The 20,158-nt window shown below is 42.7% G+C and overlaps 1 protein-coding gene across 5 annotated transcripts in view; it reads left to right on the plus strand.

Annotated features, from left to right (window-relative positions):
- LOC131460622 (calmodulin-binding transcription activator 1-like) overlaps nt 1-20,158 on the plus strand; it is an 89,788-nt gene that overhangs the window by 54,716 nt on the left and 14,914 nt on the right. For all 5 annotated transcript variants that reach the window (XM_058631256.1, XM_058631254.1, XM_058631255.1 and 2 more), the window contains 5 exons: nt 1,315-1,386; nt 5,861-6,014; nt 9,470-11,343; nt 13,915-14,041; nt 16,170-16,304. In XM_058631256.1, the coding sequence (XP_058487239.1) occupies nt 1,315-1,386; nt 5,861-6,014; nt 9,470-11,343; nt 13,915-14,041; nt 16,170-16,304 (2,362 nt within the window). The remainder of the gene's footprint in view (nt 1-1,314; nt 1,387-5,860; nt 6,015-9,469; nt 11,344-13,914; nt 14,042-16,169; nt 16,305-20,158) is intronic.

Here is a 20,158-nt window from a genome sequence, read left to right on the forward strand (position 1 = left end):
TGTCGTTGTATGTAAATGCCTTGTGTTACACTCTCTGTGTTAAAAATGAAAGAAGTGCTTTAGCTTAACATTTTTAAAGATCCAGTGTGTCACATTTTGGAGGGTTTATTCACAGCAATTGAAAAATAGTCCCCATGAGTTTGTTTCCACTATACAGTACTAGCAATACCCAGCTCGACTCAACTCTTCTTTTTTTTTTGCTTTTCCATTAGTGATAGTACCTGCTGCTTTTTTTTAGTACCTGCTCTGGTGAGGTTCCATGCGAGCGTCATCACTGGAAGAGTAATGAGCGCGACGTTTGATTCCAACAGAGGAATCAAACAATGCCGAACTGTAGATCAGTTAAAAAAGACTTGAACATCCTGAAAACATGCATTAATCTCCAACATTTAGCAAGGACTAAAATCTCTATTTTGGTGTATTTAGCAACAGCACTGAGGAAAGCCGGCGATCGTGAGCCGAATCACAACCCGTTCGGTCTAGTTCAGTTCAGTGACTGCGTCCGTGTTTCTGTTTGGCCAACTCTGCCGCAAGAAGAGTTGAACATTCATCAACGTCGGACTCAAACAAAGTCGAGCAACAGAACCGCAATTCGGCTCAGCAAGTGTTTATGAGAAAGGTTTCGTTTGATGCCTCCATCGCGCACGTGTGAGTGGGCAGTGTTACAATCTGCCGTCTCACCAGTAGATGTCATTAATTCTGACACGCTGGACCTTTAATATTCTTCAACCATGGCACCAGATTACTAAAAAACTCAACATAATCCTCTGCAATTATAGATTCCCACACCTACACATACGAATACATTATTTTGTATGGATGTGATCCTCTGCTGGTTGCCTCTCCATCTTGTCCACCTGAAGGCTTCACTTTCACCGTGTACACACTCCTCCTCCTCCTCCTCCTCCTCCTCACTGTTACTGATTCCTCCTGCAGTGTGTGTGTGTGTGTGTGTGTGTATGTACTCCAGCTGACAACATTGTGACTTTTTGTGAATTCCAAGTGGGTTTATGTCTAGTTCTGTTAAGGCAGTAAATTTCACAATCTCTTGTGCTGTAATTGTCAACTGCAGATTTATGGTATTTTAGAAAAGACATTAGGAAAAAACGCATACAGCATGTTTGCAATTTAGTTTTAGCACCGCAATCAATACGACCTAAGTGGGTATAACCTACGCTCTCCTTTCCGATTCTCTCCCTCACTATTCACTCCTCTTCTTCTCCTTTTTCACTTTTTGTCATCCCTCCTTCCTTTATCTTTATTTTTGTTTACTCTCCTCCCCTCCCCTCTCCTCTTCTCCTCTCCTCTCTCTAGTGTCTGTATGGCTGCTACGTCCACTCCTCCATCATCCCCACCTTCCATCGTAGATGCTATTGGCTGCTGCAGGTAAGCTCGCCTCCCCTACCCCACCTTACCGTCTCTCAGACGTTCAGCCGCACACAGCACGACATTTTGGACCGCATATGTCATTCACATCGGGATCACTTCAGGCCCTTTTTGTGGCCACTCTGTTCACATTTATTCCAGTTGTGTTTATGCAACATTCCACACAAAAGTGGACAGCCATAAAATATATAGTATATCACACACACACACACACACACAAAATGTTATAAAGTGTCCATGGTATTTTCAAAACACTAAACATTAGGCTCAACCATAAAGCTGCAATAAACATCCTCCTCTTCTAAATTAATGAGGCAGACTATACTGAAAATACAATCACAAAGCTGGGCACGTAATAAAACTTGATGTTGTGTGGCTGAGTGGAGTGTCCCACGCACAAACAACTAGTGCAATGACTAGCAGACGCAGCCAGGCCTATAGGTTCTGTACAGCGCTCACATACACAACAGTGCACAGCATTTCCTTGCCTGAAGTTGACAATAACTTCCACAGCACATCTAACCCTGATGCCCAATACTTAGAGTGAGCTTTAAGCACTGGGGTATTACTCTATGTGGTCCTTTCAAAGAAAACACCCTGGAGCTACAAACACCACATGCCCATGCTCTCTCTCTCTCACACACACACACAGGTTTGTGCAGCTATTCTTCCCAGGACACTGCATTGACTTACTTACATGTGGACAGCCCAAACAAACCTTAACCTCACCACAATTCAAATCTTAGACCCCAGAAATGAGGTTCTGCCTCATTAGGGCCACATTTCGATCACTATGAGGACTCCTGGTTTATGCCAGAAAGGGTCCTGAAGAGGTAATAAATACAAGCACTCGCACACACATACAGAGGTGTCTCCTGTGTATAAAGGCATGCGTTTCATAGAGATGTTGGACTCACTCTACTGCTCATCTGGGAGACAACAGACAGCAGCAGTTGTGCACCTACACACACACACAAACACACACACACACACACACCCATACACACACTCTGGTTTCCATGACTTCCGAGGACATTGCATTGACTTACATTCATTTCCTGGAGACTTACTCTAACCTTAACCACTTTCGCTAAGAAATACCAGGTACACACACACACACACACACACACACACACACACACACACTCACAGGTTTGTGCAGCTCTTCTTCTGAGGACACTGCATTGACTTCCATTCCTTTGGGCAGCCTAAACAAAGCATTACCCCTGACCTTAACCTAACCACAATTCAAGTCTTAGCCCTAAACATAACCAGCGATGAGGTTCAGCCTGATTAGGACCAGGTTTTGGTCTCCATGAGGACCACTGGCCCTGACAAGGTCAGTGTTTTTGCGAGAAAAAGTTCAGAGAAACACACACACTCTCTCTCTCTCTCACTCTCTCTCTCCCCCTCTCTTGTCCATGCAAGTTAGGGTCACCAGAATCTCATTATCTCCAGGCGACAGGTTACGCGATGAATCTTAAACATGTCCTCATACTTTACACCGCCTCACTTTTCATTTCTCTCAATTCAATTCAGAGAAGAAAAAAAGGAAAAGAAAATATGAATACCGAGCAAAGTTCATTTTGTATAAGGACATGCATATGTATTTATGTATCCGTCACGAGAACTGCCTGCATAATTTGCCACGTGAAACTTGCAAGGGCATTCTAGTCACCGAGTAGAAAATTAAATATGGCTTCGCCCTGTATATCTTCCTTTTCAGCGTGCCAAACTAGTTAGATCCCCGCAGTCTGGGATATTTGAAGGGGAATTTTTTGCTCTATCTGTAATGTGCTATTTTCTGCTCTTTGCACATATATCAAAACACGTCAGTGGATATGATCGTAAATCAGTCTGCGAGCGCAGTAACACTGCACACTGTGGTGCTGTAGCAGCCCACTGTGCCATCCTCTTTTGGAGAGAAACGTGTTCCACCTCAGCAGGTCCTCCCCCTCACCTGAGTCTGTCTACTGAATCTTTCATCAAGAGGAGCGCCTCTCTCGCCCCCCAGCACCCCCCACCGCACCCCTCTCCCTCGCTCTCTCTCTCTCTCTCTCTCCCTCTCACACACACACACACACACACACACATGCGTACATGAACACACCTGTTGAATCATTCATGGGGTCGAAATTCCATAGGTCTGCTGGTGGCCTACAGTATACTGTTCTCTTATTCTATCTATATATACACACACACACATATACACATGTAGACACTTCCACAGCCTCTGCAGGGTTACAGAGAGTGATGAGTGGGCTTTAGCTGTTAAATCTTTTATGGAAAGGTGTGAGAATCTCATTTGACACGCTATGTCCGACCTCCTCCCTGACCTCCACGTCCTCTCCTCCTCCTCCTCCTCCTCCAATAGACTCGATCATTTAAGGCTGTAGTGCGTAACTTAGTAGGTATAAACAAACCCCTGTAAATGAGTTCCCACAGTGCTGATTAAACCTATCAGCGCCACATGACCTGTGGTTCTCAGTATAATGGTGTTCAGATCTCGTGTCCTGCGCTGTACAGAGGAAGTGATTTGTGTAATGTAAAGACAGACTTATGGCACGTTTCCACTATACAGTTCTAGCACAGCTCAACTCTACTGCTTTTCCATTAGTGTTAGTACCTGGTACCTGGTGCTTTTTTTAGTACCTGCTCTGTCGAGGTTCCAGCTGATACTAAAATGTGACGTTGAAGAGTCATGAGCGCGACGTCCGTCACAAGAATCAAAGCGAATGTGTTCATCGCCAACATTTAGCAAGGATTTCTCCAAAATCTCAATATTTAACACTGGAGTCTGGTGTATTGAGCGACAGCACTGCTGAAAGACCCGTTCACGACCCGTTCAGTCGTATTTCAGTTCAGTGACAGCGTCAGACGGAGTCTGTGCTCCGGTCATGCAGCAAGTACTGAACTAATCTTTTTAATGAACTGATTCTAATGATTCAGTACACTGAAAACAAGTGAAAATGACTGAAACTGTGTAGAGTCGAGCTGTGCCGAGCCGAATAGTGCTGGAACTGTATAGTGGAGCAACATTGTGCTGGAAAATAAGACTAAATGTAAAAAGAAGCGCCCATAAAAAGTTTCCGGTGTGAATTTTCCTGCTCATAAAACTCTCTCATTCAGCAAGTTTGAGGGGATAAACACTTCTTGTCCCTGCCGGCCCCTGTGTGCTGCTACTGTGTACACACAAATTCTCCCTCAGTCAGGTCTGCTGGTGTTGTATGACAGCCTGATCTTAGACGAAGGACATGCTGAACAAATGGAGGCAGAAAATCACCAAAAGTTACGCACTGCACCTGTAAAGTTATAATACGTAACATTCTTTTGCATTGAAATGTCTTAAAACACCAAGTGCAACATTATATATTTAGTTGAGTTCAGTATTTCTATTTATAATTGTTGCGTTTTAATGACATCATTAGTTTTCAAATCTTTACTTTAACTTTTGGGTCGAAGCCTCCGTCGGTGCCCGATCTGTACCCGCAACACATGCACCAAGCATGTTTTACGACAATGCCCTATCTTTTCCGTGCATATTATTTATGTAAATTGACTTTCACTGGGTCATTTGCCAAATAATTAACTTGATTTTATTACTGGAAGAATCACATATTCACATGTCGTCCATTAAAACATATAAAAAAATAGATAATATATTAATGATAATAATAAATTGATTTGTATAAATAAATAAAAAAATACAAAGTGTCATAAAATACACACATGAAAAACTGATAAGAATACAATTACAACGTACAGGGCTGATAAAATAAGACATTACAGATAGACTAAAACAACATCAGAAGGCACAACATGAACCATTTAAAAGCAAAGTGATTAAAGTATTGGATTAATGTAAGTCGGCCAATTTGTTAGTTTTTTCTATTATTATTGTTATTCGATTCATAGTTCATTGTATTGTTGGTATTTCGTCAAGAAAGTGATTGAAGGTTATTGAAATTCATAATACTTTTGTCTCTTTTACACCCTACTGTTTATTTATTTTATATTTATTATACACTCCTCATCTTTAGGTTATGTATTCTATGTATATTATATGTCTTGGTGCTGCTACACTTTAATTTTTACAGTTCGGGATCAATAAAGTAAATCTATTCTATTCTGTTCTAAAAAACTAAAAGAAAACTGGGTTGCTTTTTGCCGTAGCGCATGCATGGTGGCCGGCGCATGCCCAGAACCGATCGTGTGTGGGGGAAATATTTGGTACTTCTAGTTGTTGTCTTTTGTTTTGCAACCGCTCCCATGATTGCCGTGCAACTACGTCATGAAACTAGGGCTTTTTTTTAATGTTTTGATTAAGAGACTAAAGCTGCAGAGATGACATGCTGTGCATCTAATTCTGTCACTGCTTACACATCACTGAATATAGGCTCGTGTTAAACTAACACCATGTGTGCCTGTGCGTGTCTTTGCCTGTGTTTGTGTCCCCGTGCTGCTGCTGCTGCAGAACCCAGACATTGTTCTGGTGCACTACCTGAACGTACCGGCGGTGGACGACAGCGGGAAGCCATGCGGTCCTGTCCTCTGCTCCATCAACACGGACAGGAAGGAGTGGGCCAAGTGGAGCAAGGAGGAGCTGATTGGACAACTCAAACCCATGTGTGAGTTCACTTTACTGTCACGTCAGCACTCACCTCTATCTAAGTTTTCATATTATTTTTTTTCTTTTTTTCTTTTTTCAATGAGTCACCTTGGCTCAATAACAATAACACGCTTGTCACGGTACAGTAGTGATGAAAAAGATGATGACCTACACTAGCCAAGCTTCAAAATTAATCTGTGGGGAACCGGTGTTGTAAATCCAAAACAGACAGTTTGGTTCACCGGCTTGTTTTTATGCTTTATAAACAACTTGGCAGCAGAAAAGCGGCAGAGTCTGGAGCTGTGCCATCACTTATTAGATGAGACAACAGGTGCTTACGACAATTCAGTGGAGGTGATATGAAAATGCCTCTCTTGCATGAAAGAGGAAAATATCTAATTTTGCCAGAGTTAATAATTTGGCAAGGGTGTTGTGCTGACATGTTGCTGAAAGTAGAATTAAAGAAGAAGAAGAGCAAAACGTAACAGCTCGACTTGCCAAAAAGGTTTTTCAGACATTGAAGGTGGCGTTATTCTTATTTACATTTTGATGAAAGAAGGTTCTGAACACAGCGTCCTTGTGTATATGAGGTGAGAACTGCAGCTAACAAAGCAGTGATACATTTCAAGATAGCATTGGTTTTTTAAAAAGGCTACTTTTTCTGACAAGGCGGTCAATATTTACATACTAACCTTCAGCCAGGCTTCTTAGCTTTAGAGGCACGGCGGTTCCAGCTGCCAGCACCATGCTGCCACCTAGAGGCCGGAAAACATTGCAATCAAGGAAGGGAGGAAAACAAGGAAGGAAGAAGACAGAGCCTGAAATATCCAGCATGTATTATTCATAAATGAGCATCAGGGAGTTGATAAGTCCAGTACACACAGCATCACACGGAGACACACAGACTAACCTAATCTCAGCCTGCTTTGATCTGGTTTGAAAGGCCAAATAAGGACAGATGAGCAAAACTAAGAGGCTTTTTGACTTAAATACAACTTCACTTCTCACTCCCATTTTCCCCCTCTCGCTCCTTGATTCGTCCCAATTTCTTGGCACAAAATGTCGCTCTGTGACACTTAAACTATTTCTGTTTGTTATTTTGCTCGAGCTAAATCCTGGAAATGTTAATTTAGATGTTGATTTGGGAGCTGCTGAGGCTCTCGGGTGTTAAAACTGAAATCATAAAGAAGATAATTCTTCATTTTGCATACAAGTATTTACTTTTGAGTACAGTGCCATATTTGCTAAATCCTCCCCCAGTTTCACTGGCCTCAAATAGTCTTCAGCTTCCCTCCACCAGGTGGCACTCTCACCAGGATCCAAGGGTTTATTTATTTATTGATGCTGAACTTTGCCTGACTTTGCCTCATGTTTATGAAATTATTGGCAGAACACTTTAAAGTTTGAACATATAATCACTCTTTTTTTTTTTAAATGTCTGAGATGGAATTAATAAAATAAAATTAGATTTAATAAATAGTTACTGTAGTGCAGGGCTGGACAATAATTAAAAAAAAAAAACAATAATTCAATTGCAATTGAATTCTCTTCATTATCAATACAAAACAGGATCAGTATTGATATTAAGTAGGGATATGCATGAATATTCATTCAATCATTTGATTATAAAAATCCAGGTACTGCAACTATTTGTAATATATTAAAATAATCTTTTAAAATATTGCATTGATAGAAAAAAAAATCTGATTTGTAATGAATGTATTGCCACAAGGTGGCAGCAGCAGTAAGCCTTGGTTAGTGGACTGCACATTTGTTAATGTAATAACCCTGTGAACCTTGCACAGGAATTTACCAGGGTCTTTGAATGCATCTCATTCACTGCTCACTTTAGTGAACCCTGCATTACTTTTGCTTGCTCTCATGTGCTGGAGTTTGTAGTTTAAAGTGTGTGGAGCAGGTTTAGCCGACGCTTTTGGGTTTTTTTTCCTCCTCCCTGATAAAGACCTTGGCAGAGTTAGTTTGAAGGAAACACACACTGCTGGATCTGAAAGAGTATGTGTGTGGAATAGCCAACATGAAACTTACTCTATAGTCAAGAACCGTTTTGTATTTTCACATAATCTCTTGAATGGATGTCATTAAACTGTCACATGAAGGAGAGATAATCAATTTCCATCTGTCCTTGGTCTGTGTGCTGCAGTGAGTGTGTGTTCTTGTATTTGTTGCTTTGTGAGGACGAGCAATCATATGAAACATACGGAGTGAGGACATTTTGGCTCGTCCTCACATCTTTGTAGGGCTTTTTGGGCATTAACGTGTTGTTGACCTTGGTTAAGGTTAGGGTTAAAATTGGATTAGGGTTAGGCAATTAGTTGTGATGGTTAAGGTAAGGGTAAGGGGCTAGGGAATGCATTATGTCTATGAGTGTCCACACAAAGAATGCAAAACTAGCATGTGCGTGTGTGATGTTTCTCTGTTGTTCTCTGGTTTTCTGTCCACAAAAGTCCACAGGTTGCTATAATGTTCACTTAACAGCAAAAATGAATCTTTAATAAGCTGACTCGTTTTACAATTATTATTTAATATGTATATTAATGTAAGAAACAATTATCGTAATAATGTGTTGGCCATATTGTTCATCCCTGCTAATGCTCTCTGTTCTCTGCAACACAAACAACTACATTCATGAAGTGAATTTTGTAGTGTAGACTCTGTCCACTGGGTGGCACCACTGTGCACTGTCAAATGGATGTGAAGGAATGCAACATTAAATCAAAGCAATTTTGTTTGTACAATGCCAGATCACTACACACATTTATCTCGGGGCTCTTTACATAGTAAGACTGAGAGAAGAGAAACTCACTTTTAACAGGGAGATTTTTTACAAGACAGTACAGCAACAGCACGGTAACATCATTTAATTTTTAATGCAGTTTCTAGGTCTGGAATAACACTGGTAATAGTGTGGTAATAAAGAGATTATATTGTCATATGCCACAAGTAATATCAAGTTAATCGCTTGATAAAGGAGAATTACACTGTTCTAAAAACAACATAATACTTTCACTTTAATATTTTGGGGACTCCCCATGCCCCATACACATTTTACTTTGTTATTACCAAGATATTACTTTGACATATGATGGTATTACGATAATATTACCTCCCTATTTCAACATCACTACCACACATTGACCTTATTAACATAATATAATGTTGTTACTGTCCTGTAAAGTGAATTGTTGCAGAATCTTTTGGCAGAATCTGACTCAGATGTGCAGCCATCTGCCTCGAAAAGGGGGGCGAGAGGAGAGGGAGAGGAGGAGTTGTTGTGAAGACAGTTATAATATTTTTATTTAACAGTGTTAATCATAGTAGCAGCATCACCTATTATGGTCATAAAAATGTACTTATATCAATTTTATTGACCTGAATGACCTGAGCTGTTGAAAGAATAACATTTGATGACATTGAATTAAATGGCATTTTTCCTTTTCTTGTCTCTTCTGTCAGGTGCTGGGAGCAGCCTACATCAGAAATGTTCCAGTGTCAAGCAGCGCATCATCTCATCCAAGCAGGAGACAGGGGCAGCAGCAGGAGGTGGACCTGCAGTGGGTACCGGCGTCGCAGCAGGCCAGCGAGATGAGGAGTCGGAGGCCACAGAGGTCCAGAACAGCGATGTGTCGGAGGGCCAGACAGATCCTAGTCCTGGAGGAGGCAGGAGCAGAGTGGGCGGAGGAGAGAGGAGGAATGGCAGGATAACCAAACCCTCGTTACTCCCTCAGAGCAGCATGGAGGTCTCCTCTTCAACTTCCAACAACCAGGTGGAGGTTCCTGACACCACACAGAGCTCCCCGCTGTCAATCGCCAGTGACATGGCCGACAGTCCTGCTCTCTCCATTGGGGCTGGGCTGTCACAGAGCACAGCTGTGTTCATGTCTGAGGTCACCACACTCACTGGGGATTCGGTTTACTCCGCTGGACACACCCATCTTCTGGCCTCCACCCACGAAAGCACCACCGCTGGCATCCTATTGGCCGTTGCCCCTGACAACCAGAGGTTTGCATCGTTTCCTGGTGGAGTGGGCTTAGGCGAGGGAGGAGAGTTGGTTCTGTCCAGCTCTCTAGACTCTGGAGGAGCGGTCACACTTCCTGAAACCACCATGACGTTTGACCCAGATTGCTTCCTCAACAACCCCAAGCAGGGCCAGACTTATGGAGGAGGTGGAGGGAAGACTGAGGGGTGTAACGGTGATGATGGAGTACTCCACTGCCCCTCGAATGGCTTCATCTACAACCCTGCCCTCGTCAACAACATCAAGACGGAACCGTCACCACTGGAGCAGCCGCTGACCGCTCAGAACAGCTACGTGGGGGAAGGAACAGGCCTCAGCCCCAGCACCACGTTGGAGCAAATGGACTTCAGTGCTGTCATGTCATCTGCCTGTGTCCCGAGTCTCGGCCAGACCCCACACCACCCCTCCCCAAGCCTCTTCCTCCAGGCCTCCCCCCAGACTAGCCAGTCCTCCCAGCTGCAGACCAACGGTACAGAGGGATCGCAGGAATCAGGTGAGGCCCAAACTTACATCGGTCTGCCCACGGTGCCAACGGACTCTCCCATCACCAACGGAGATCCACATACACACCTCCACCAAGCCAACCCAGACCAGCAGGCCCTATGTGGACGGAACGGACAAGGAGCGGCGGTGAGCTCTTTTCCCCTCACAACACAGGACACGACCGTCGACCAGTCCGTCAGCAGCGGGCATCAAGAGGTGGGAGTCTTAGAGAAAGCTTCTGAGAATGGAGGGGAGTTACTACTCAAGCCTGGGGATCCTCATGAGGCCTACGCAAGCGTGGACACAGAGCACTACCTGCAACCCACAGATGACAACGGAGGAGGAGAGGAGGGTGGAGGAGGGGGAGGTGGAGGAGGCGGAGGAGGGGAGAATGAAATTCTCTGCAATGGTGTAAGCTTACCAGGGGCCGGTGGGTCAGTGGTGGCCAGTCCTCAGTCAATAGCTGCTGGTACAAACATGGAGGGGGCGCTCTTCAGCTCTTCTATGCCACAGCAAGGTGGGGCCGTGTCGGCCACAGCAGCCGGGGCGGGATCGGCCATCAGCCTGGAAGGTTTTGAGGCTTCATTTGGAAGCCAGTTCTCTGATCTCATCAATGATTTCATCTCAGTGGAAGGGTCTGGGGGTGGGGTGGGAGCGGCAGTCACTGGGGTTCTCATGCCACAAGAGGGCGCAGCTGGGGAGGAGCAAGGCACAGGAGTGGGCCACCTGCAGGGCTCAGAGGTGGAGCAGGGAGCTCTGGGACTCCTCCAGGACACCGGGAGGCTGTTTGGGGTGACAGACTACTCCCCAGAGTGGTCCTATCCAGAGGTTAGTAAACTCAACATGATCCATTATTATTTATTCATTGTTCTCACTAACATAAAATTAGTCCCTCACCCACATGGTCGACGGTGATTCATAACGACGTTAAACACTGAAATGAAGTTTGCTTAACGGGTGCTACTCGCACTGCCAGGCTGACTGTGTGGTCATTAAGGAGTCAGAATATCTCCGACTTGGCTGAATGGATTTTGATGAAATTGCAATTTCACACGGATTCCCCTGGGTGGCCTCATTAATGTACCAGTGTACCACAGTGTAACAATTCAGTGACACTAATACTGTCATTGAATTATGATGACACATTTGAAACAGCATCTTACCACCATCAGTGACAAAAAAAAAAACAACTGCTTGTGGAAAAAACAGCTGCAGTGCTTAACTTTTAGTGAGTTTTGATGCTGATGTCATTATTCTGCCTCTGTTTGGTCTTTATGAACAGAAACAATGTAGCGTTAATGTAACATCCAGTCACAGAAAGGGAAAGCCTTGACTGTTCAGTTTGATAATGTAAGGGCTAAACAGAAAGTATATAAACCGAAAACAAAACAATACATTTGACGCTCCTGAAACATGGCAAATAAAAGAAACAGTGATTGTGAGTGAAACTTAACAACTACTCCATAAACTAGGAGGTAAAAATAACAGTTAGATCACTCGACTACCCTTTAATTTAGAAAACAAATCTCTTAATGTACCTTGTTGCCACTCGTTAGTTCTTTTTTGCGTTTTATGAGTACGGTTTGTCGTTTACATCATTTAGGTTAAAGAGGAACTAGCAGACGTCCCATTACAAAACATGCAATGTAATTACTAACTTTACATAGTAACAAGGCTTATGAGTTATGTGCTCTGTCAAGCAATACTGTCAGACCTGACTGTGGGAGCGTTTGTATGTATACAGCAGTAGCACAGGGGCAGGCGGGGGGGGACACAAGGCTTCTTTGTGTTTTCAGTCATACTCCAACCTATTTGCAGTCATCTGGCTTTAAGATAAGATAAGACAATAAAGTAAAGACAGTAAAAATAAAGGTAATAACTAATAAACATGTATTTCCACGTATGTGAAAGTACAATATAGAAAATGTTAAAAACAAAACTATTAAAAGGTAAAATAGAATGTACATTATAGACATTTACTGGCACAATGTTGCTGTTGCCTCTGTCTGTCTTGACGTAAAATATTCACAGAGAGAGTCATGTGGAGCTGATAGTCTTGTTTTTTAACATTTAAAAGTGAAGCACTATAGTTTTGAATAACTAACAATTTCACCAAAATATGCTCATATTCAGCTCATATTTTTCCGGCTTTGCTCTGTGATCATCAGTGTTGCATCACTCTGGTTATTCCATTATTGTTTCCTGGAAAAAACATCACAGTTTTCACCCAAAAGCTCAAAGGGTATTTGTGTGATATTTATACAAATCAGGTAAATGGCATTTGGAACTGAGTGTCATTAGTTGTTGTGCCATCTCACTTCATAATCTCAACATTTGTGGGCGACAATATGTTATTATTGGCTTCACGTGGCAGTGTCTTTCAGATGAGTGTTCGTACCACACCAGACCTGCTGTGATTACTTTGAAAATGAGCCAGGTTATAATATCTCTCACTTTAAAGTTATAAAAAAAGACAATACGGTTCCATTTTTAGACCACTGTGTCTCTGAATCGTGTTTTTCTGACCGATAGGAGGAAACACAAGCATGTAGTTGCATTTCAGATCACAGTTGCATCCAATGTGGTCTTCAGTATTTATTTGAATTTGACTGGTTATGAGTTTTTCCTGTCATACCAGTGAGGACATTCTCCTCTGATCTCTGGCTTGTATCACACAGAAAACTGACAATCACTGCGTATTATTTTCTCTTTTTAGGACCATTCTCTGTAAAGCCTAGAGATGGTTGTGAGGGAGATGTCTGATCTTCACCCATCTCTCCCACTAACTTACATTAGTGTTTTAGCCACAGTCAAACTAGATGCCTTGTTGTTCCTAAACTCTTGTTGAAGGGACATGATTAGACGCGGAACTCCCCACAGAAATCAGAACTCACCACTGTCAGACCTCAGACACTAGTGCAGATCATTCCAGAGACAGTTTGTGTCATCTAGGTTCTACTTAAACATCATATAGAAGAATATGTTAAAGGCATAGATACATGACTATATGAATCAGCCCTGACAAGCTGCTTGTCAGAATCTGCAGTGATGTCTGATGTTACCTCTGTTCTCCTCAGTACTGAGCTGAACTGACTTTCCAAAGCCTTGGTTAAAGAAAATCCCCCAACAGTAGTTGTGTGTGAAAGTCCCACTAGATCAGCTGTTTCTAAGATTCTAATAAAGTCCAACCCGTCTGACACCAACAACAATGTCATGTAAAAAGTCACTTAAATCACTTTTTTTGTCATTCTGATATTGACCTAAATGCGTTGCTGCCTTGTGATTGGCTGATTGGGCAGTTGAACCTATGTACCTTTGTACCACTGAGTTGCAGTTTCTTGTAGAGAAAGGAGCTGCCTCAATATGAGGTCTTCAGAGGTCTGTGTTTTTGTGCTGCAGGGCGGAGTGAAGGTGCTGATCACCGGCCCGTGGTTGGAGTCGAGCAGTGAGTACAGCTGCCTCTTTGACCACATCAGTGTCCCTGCTGCCCTCATCCAGCCTGGGGTGCTGCGCTGCTACTGCCCAGGTAACACACCCATGTCCACACACACACATACACACAACTCTTAAATAAATCTTTAATCTTAAATTCAGCATACAGGAAAGGCAGTACCTTTGATACAAGAATATTAGTAGATCGCTGTGAGGAGAGACACTGTCTGGCAAACACGCTGTGTACACTGTACACCAGAGAACTGGTTCTCAGGGATGGTACAGGAAGTGACACATGAGTCATATCCCACCACATTAAGTTTGATCAGGGGGGAAAGTGTTTGGCAAATAGTGTCTCGCAAGCACACAAGAGCTGGAGTAACACTAGATATTCACAGTCTATATCTGTGTTTCAATTAAGGGTCTGCAGCCTTTCGCTGACTACATCTGTGGCCCCTGTAGACCATGTAGGCTCCAGTCAACAGTCACTTTGTTTCCATGCACGGTTACATTGAGCTGTTGTTTGTACCTCGACCACGCCATTTAATTGGACTGTTGTCCTTTTCCCCGTACACTAGCACTAGTGGGGACTGGATTTATTGAATGTAGTGTGTCCACCTCCACTATATTAAATGATGATATGCCCCCTTTTCAGCTTCGCTTTATCCAACTGACTTATTATTTCACAGAGTAGAACAACTTTATTTGGTGGCAAAAGTCAAACTCCATCCTATGTCTCCTCACCTGTTTTGAAAATACACCAGTTCTGATTTTAATGTCTTTTTCACATTGTCGTCTTATTCTGTTATTCTAATATTAACATGTTAAAGCCAAGGACAGGAAGTGTGGAGTATGTGCAGAGCACCCCGGCCAGTGTGGCTGTGGTTGAATATATACAGGAAATAGTAATTACACTCGCAACAACATTATCAGGATGTGTTAGTCCGACTTTGATAACTTCTCCTTAGGACATTACATGTTTAAGGGCTGCAACTAGTGAATATTGTCAGAAAAAGTTGAAAAATGTTTCCCACACCTCAAAATGATGTTCTTTATTAATTTATGTGCAAAGAAATAAAAAAAATCACATTTAAGAAGCTGAAAAATCTGACAAAGAAATACTCAAAATTGCTTCACTCGTGAGTCGCAACAGCAGCACAGCAACGTCATAACCTGCTGAGGAAACTCAGGTCCACAAGGACATTGTAATCTTGGTCTTCAACTCACTTATTAAATCGGTTCTCACCTTAAACAGTTCCTCCTGGTACAACCTGCTCACTATCAAACACAAAACAAGACTCTCACACATAATAAATCATCCATCCATCATCTACTCTATCCTCCACATGAGGGTCACAGGGGGGCGCTGACATAGGACGAAAGGCAGGGTGCGGACAAATTGCCAGTCCATAACAGGGACACATAAAGAGACAAACCGGAGAACAACACATGCACACACAGGGAGAACATGCAGAAAGGCCCTTGTTCCGACTGGGTTGTGAACCCGGGTCTTCTTGCTGCAAAGGCAAGAGTGATAACCACTACACCAACTGTGTGGCCCCATAATAAATCATTCTAGCAAAATGATTTGCTCACCCCAACCCCAGCCTACCTTATCCGAACTGTACAACCACTCAGTGATCAGGAAACAACAACTCTGATCACAGACGACGCTTCTCACCCTTTCCAGTTACTGCCTTCAGGTGGACAGTATAATGTACCAGTAGGCCGGAAAATAAACTGCAATAAATCCTTCATCCCCTCTATATTAGCCAACCTAAACAGTAACAAATGAACATAACACAGATGCTGTGGCTGCTTCCTCTCAACCCCCTGGTTCTGTATGTTAATGTGTGTTTTAAATGTTCTTAAATGGGATTCTTGGAACCTTTCTTGGAGCCTTGAAAAAAGGTTTCTCCCACTTTTGGGTGCAGACAATAAAGTATATATCTTATCTTTATCCCTGACATATTATATGTTATACTCTGCCAACAACACTGTGGATATGTTGGGCTGTGAAGGTTCCACCTGATGAATCCTTTGCAATACATCAAAAGTAGACTACATTTGAAGGAGTCTGCAAATCGGGACTGCATTTGTGGGCTGCATTGTCACAAATGCAGCCCACAGAAGGCTGCAAGCCCTGAATTAGGACTAATTCTATGCTCTCCTGCTACAACATTGTCAGTTGTACTAATACTTTACCTTGTGTCTGTTTCCAGCCCATGACACTGGACTGGTGATGCTACAGGTCGCTATGGGTGGTGAAGTCATCTCTTCCTCCGTGGTGTTTGAATACAAGGCACGAGACCTTCCTGCTCTGCCGTCTTCTCAGCATGACTGGCTGTCCTTGGATGGTAAGAGCATTTATTTATTTATTTATTTAGTTATTGTTGACTACAGAGGGAGGCAGCTGTTGCACTCTTACAGTCTGAGTTATTAACTCAATTAAGAGCCATAAAACACAAGTGAGACACGTGCGGAATGGCTTTGCTGTGTTTTGTGGAGTGTAGTAATGTCTCAACAAGCAAAACATAGAGGGAGTCAATGTCAATGTGTACTTGTTTTTATATCTGGTGGGGACATTTTGTCTGGTCTTTTTCAGGGTTAAGAGCTTGTTGTTGGGTTTTATGTTTGGGTTTAGGTTAGAGTTACAGTAAAGGTTAAGGTTAGGCACTTAGTTGTGATGGTTAAGGTAATGATGAGGTTAATGATGTGTCCTCACTAAGATATAAAAACAAGTTTGTATGTGTGTGCTGTAAGTTGATAGCTATGGTTGAATGAGGTATTGACACAGCACTGACTTCACCCAGTTCAGTGTCGACACCGAGAACCAGCCTGAGAAGCGCATTCATTCTCGCTGGAAACATGATACAAAAAATATGTATTAAAGGGTTATCTCATAAAATCCATGCCTGCTTAAGTCTCCAGTATCTAAAGTGGATATGTGCTGCTTTATCTTGCCATTAGACAGCCTTTTCTACCTGGATGTTGACGTTTGAAAATCCCTGCTGCACCAAAGTCCATGGAGAAAATCAGCATTTTTAGCTCCGGCACACACAGGAGCTGATGGTCTATGTTTGGAAAGTTTGTGTCACTGCGGTAAATCCAAAACGAAGGACTTCAAACACTGAGGACTCAAAATAACATATTTGAACTGATGGGTGGAGGCAGCAGTAGACCATCAATTCCTGTTTACCGTGATATAAAATTGCTGATTTTGTCTATGGACTTTGGTGTGGTAAGTGAATGGATTACAGAGCCACACAAACATCAGTTTCCAGTCGAAAAAAAGGATAAACCGCAAGATATAATTGACTTAAGCTTCATTTCATTAGATGAGCCTTTAGATTCACTTTGGTATTTCTTCTCATACAAGTTTAACCTTCGATTTACATTCAAAATACACATGTTTCTCATTCTCTCTTTTTCTTTTTGTATCTTTTATGACACACATTTCTGATATTTTTGATAACCTATGTGTGCATGTGAATGTGGCTGCTTTTTTTTGCTGTCATATTGAGAGATGTTGTGTTTCCAGTCTCATTAGACTGTATGAGATTGGGATTGTTTTGTCTCCTATGGCCTCCCTTTGCCTACGCACAGACTGATTCAATAAGGAATATATAATCACTGATATATAATCACTGGACACTTCTTTAGGTGTTTTGTGTACTTAATAAAAAATCCGTTCTGTGTTGCATGTTCAGAAATGGTCCTCTACTTACCTCGGTTGTAATAAGTTGTTGAGTTACTGTTGCCTTTCTTCTCTGACCTCTAACCTCTGGTATCCACAAGACATTTGTACCCAAGGAACTCTCGCTCAGTAGATATTTTATTTTTTTGGACCATTCTCTCTAAATACTAAAGATGCAACCTGTCCTCCAACTGAAACGTACATATAGGTCGTTTTTTCAACCCCTGAAAACGTACATATAGGTCGTTTTCTGAAAACGTGACTGTGGGTCGTTTTTTTCAAACCCCTGAATGCGACGTAAAGGTAGTATTTTCCAACTCGAATATGCACAGATGTTACTGAGGGTAGGGTTAGGGCAAAAAGACAGGGTTAGGTAGTAAAAATAAAAAAAAATATTAATTATTCCTGCATACAACCTATATGTACGTTTTATTGGAGGACAGTCTCTAAAGATGATTGTGCATGAAAAAATCCCACTAGATCAGCAGTTTCTGAAATACTCAGACCAGACCAACCCTGGAGCTACTTATTCACTTTGTTACACTTCTGTGGGAGAATGGTCCAACTGCAGCCGCAGCCTCTCAGGAGAGTTTTCCACTTGGGAAAACATCCCCCTGGAAAAATACAAGGGATGGGAATTCCCATGCAAAAAAACACTATTCGCAAGTCGTATCTAATTAGTTGAATAATCGGTTGACAGCGGTTCATTTCAATAGGAAAGGCCGAGGTAACTGCCCTGTGATGGGCACTGTGAGCAGCGGCATAAGCAGAGCTGTCACCTCTGACAACGCCATACTTCTGTTCTATAGTGTTTTATAACACATTATGTATTAATGTGTTACATAGTCTCATTGTTGTCCGGCATTCTCATACATATTTCGCTTTTTCCCATGGAAAATTAGCTTTGTTTTTTTCTGAGGGGTTCGGTTTGCTTCTAGAAAGTAACCACTGGTGTGTGTGTGTGTATTGGGTATGTGTTGGGTGAGATTGGGAATGGAGGGGGCACCATTTCTCTCCTAGGGCACCGCAGTGCATAGGGCCGGCCCTGGGCCACTTAGTGTTATTATTTATTTTGTTGCTGTTTGTATTTCTTCATGCTCTTTTTTGTTGTTTTTGTAACTTGGTTTTGAAAAGTGCTATAAACATTATATAATGTGAGTGAACCAAAGACAAAACAGCGTTTCTGGAATGCAGATGTAGCGCAGGATGCAGCTGCAGCTCGGGAACGCACGGGTCTGCCCCCTCGGCGACTGAGGCTTGTTTTGTCCTGCATGGATTTCACTCTCTTCACCCTCTGTCTCTGCGTTGCGCAATGCGGCACTGCGGCTGCACGCGCTATAGTCACACAGCAGTGCGCGTGTTTGTTTGCAGGAGTGAAGGACAAAGATTTGAAGCACCACAGTCCACGTGAGAGTCAATGTGTCGCTGAGGACGCTACATTAACATTATGTAGTGACTTTGTGACAATAGGAGCCAGACTTTGGGCAGGTTTTGCCTCGAATTGATAAGACAAACACACACAATCACACACACACACACACACACACATACAGCGATATATTTTAGGCGCAGTATTTTGCTCCAGTTTATTCAGTGTGCGGTCTTTTGTTGTTGCCGATGACGAGTGCGTCTCCTGCAGCTGTGAGTCTGGTCTGGCGGGCGGATTTGAAGAAGAAGCTGCTGTTGCTGTTGCTGCTCTTCAGCCCCATAGACACAACGTGGTGGAGACTCTACTCCCCCTCTCTCCCCCCCTCCCCTCTCCCCCTCTCTCTCTCTCTCTCACTCTCTCTCCATCCCTGCGCTTATATTTGTGTTTTGCTTGCTCGGAGCAGCCGGAGCGCGTGAGTCGCGCATTTCAGACCTAAACGGGAACAAAGAAAGAAGCTGATAAAAGAGGGAGAGAGACATATACACACACACATACTGAGAGAAAGAAAGAGACGCACACACACACAGAGAGAGAGACAGGGAGAGAGGGAGACGCTGTTCGCTGTTTGGGTTCGTAGCTGATTTTTTTGATTCTAAACTTAAACTCGCGCTCTTTCCCTCTTTGTTGTTATTTGTGGCTGAGTAAAGTTTTTGTTTGTTTACACTGCATTAGATATTACACCCACACACACACATACACATACACACGTGAGTGCATTGTTTAAATGTGTGTTTCTTTCAGACAAAGGAAGAAAAAAGTATTTCAACTGTATGTTTTAACCGTCAAAGATTTTCTTTAATATTCAGCTTTAGCGTGATCATGTCTAGCGTTTATTTTATTGTTATTATCATTTTGTTTTTAGAACAACCTGTACCGTTTCAGCACGAGCAGGAGTGGACAGCGCCACCGGTTTCCATAACAACAAAGCAATCGATGCTATGTTGCTTCTGCTGCTGCTGCTGCTGCTGCTGTAAAAGTGGGACCGTTTTAGGAACGAGACCATAGACAGACATGTTGTTGTTGTTGTTGTTGTTGACGATGATGATTTTTTTGACGTTTACTTCTGAAAGTTTAGAATCACCTGT

This window comes from Solea solea, chromosome 6, assembly GCF_958295425.1.
Source record: "Solea solea chromosome 6, fSolSol10.1, whole genome shotgun sequence".
Taxonomy (NCBI): domain Eukaryota; kingdom Metazoa; phylum Chordata; class Actinopteri; order Pleuronectiformes; family Soleidae; genus Solea; species Solea solea.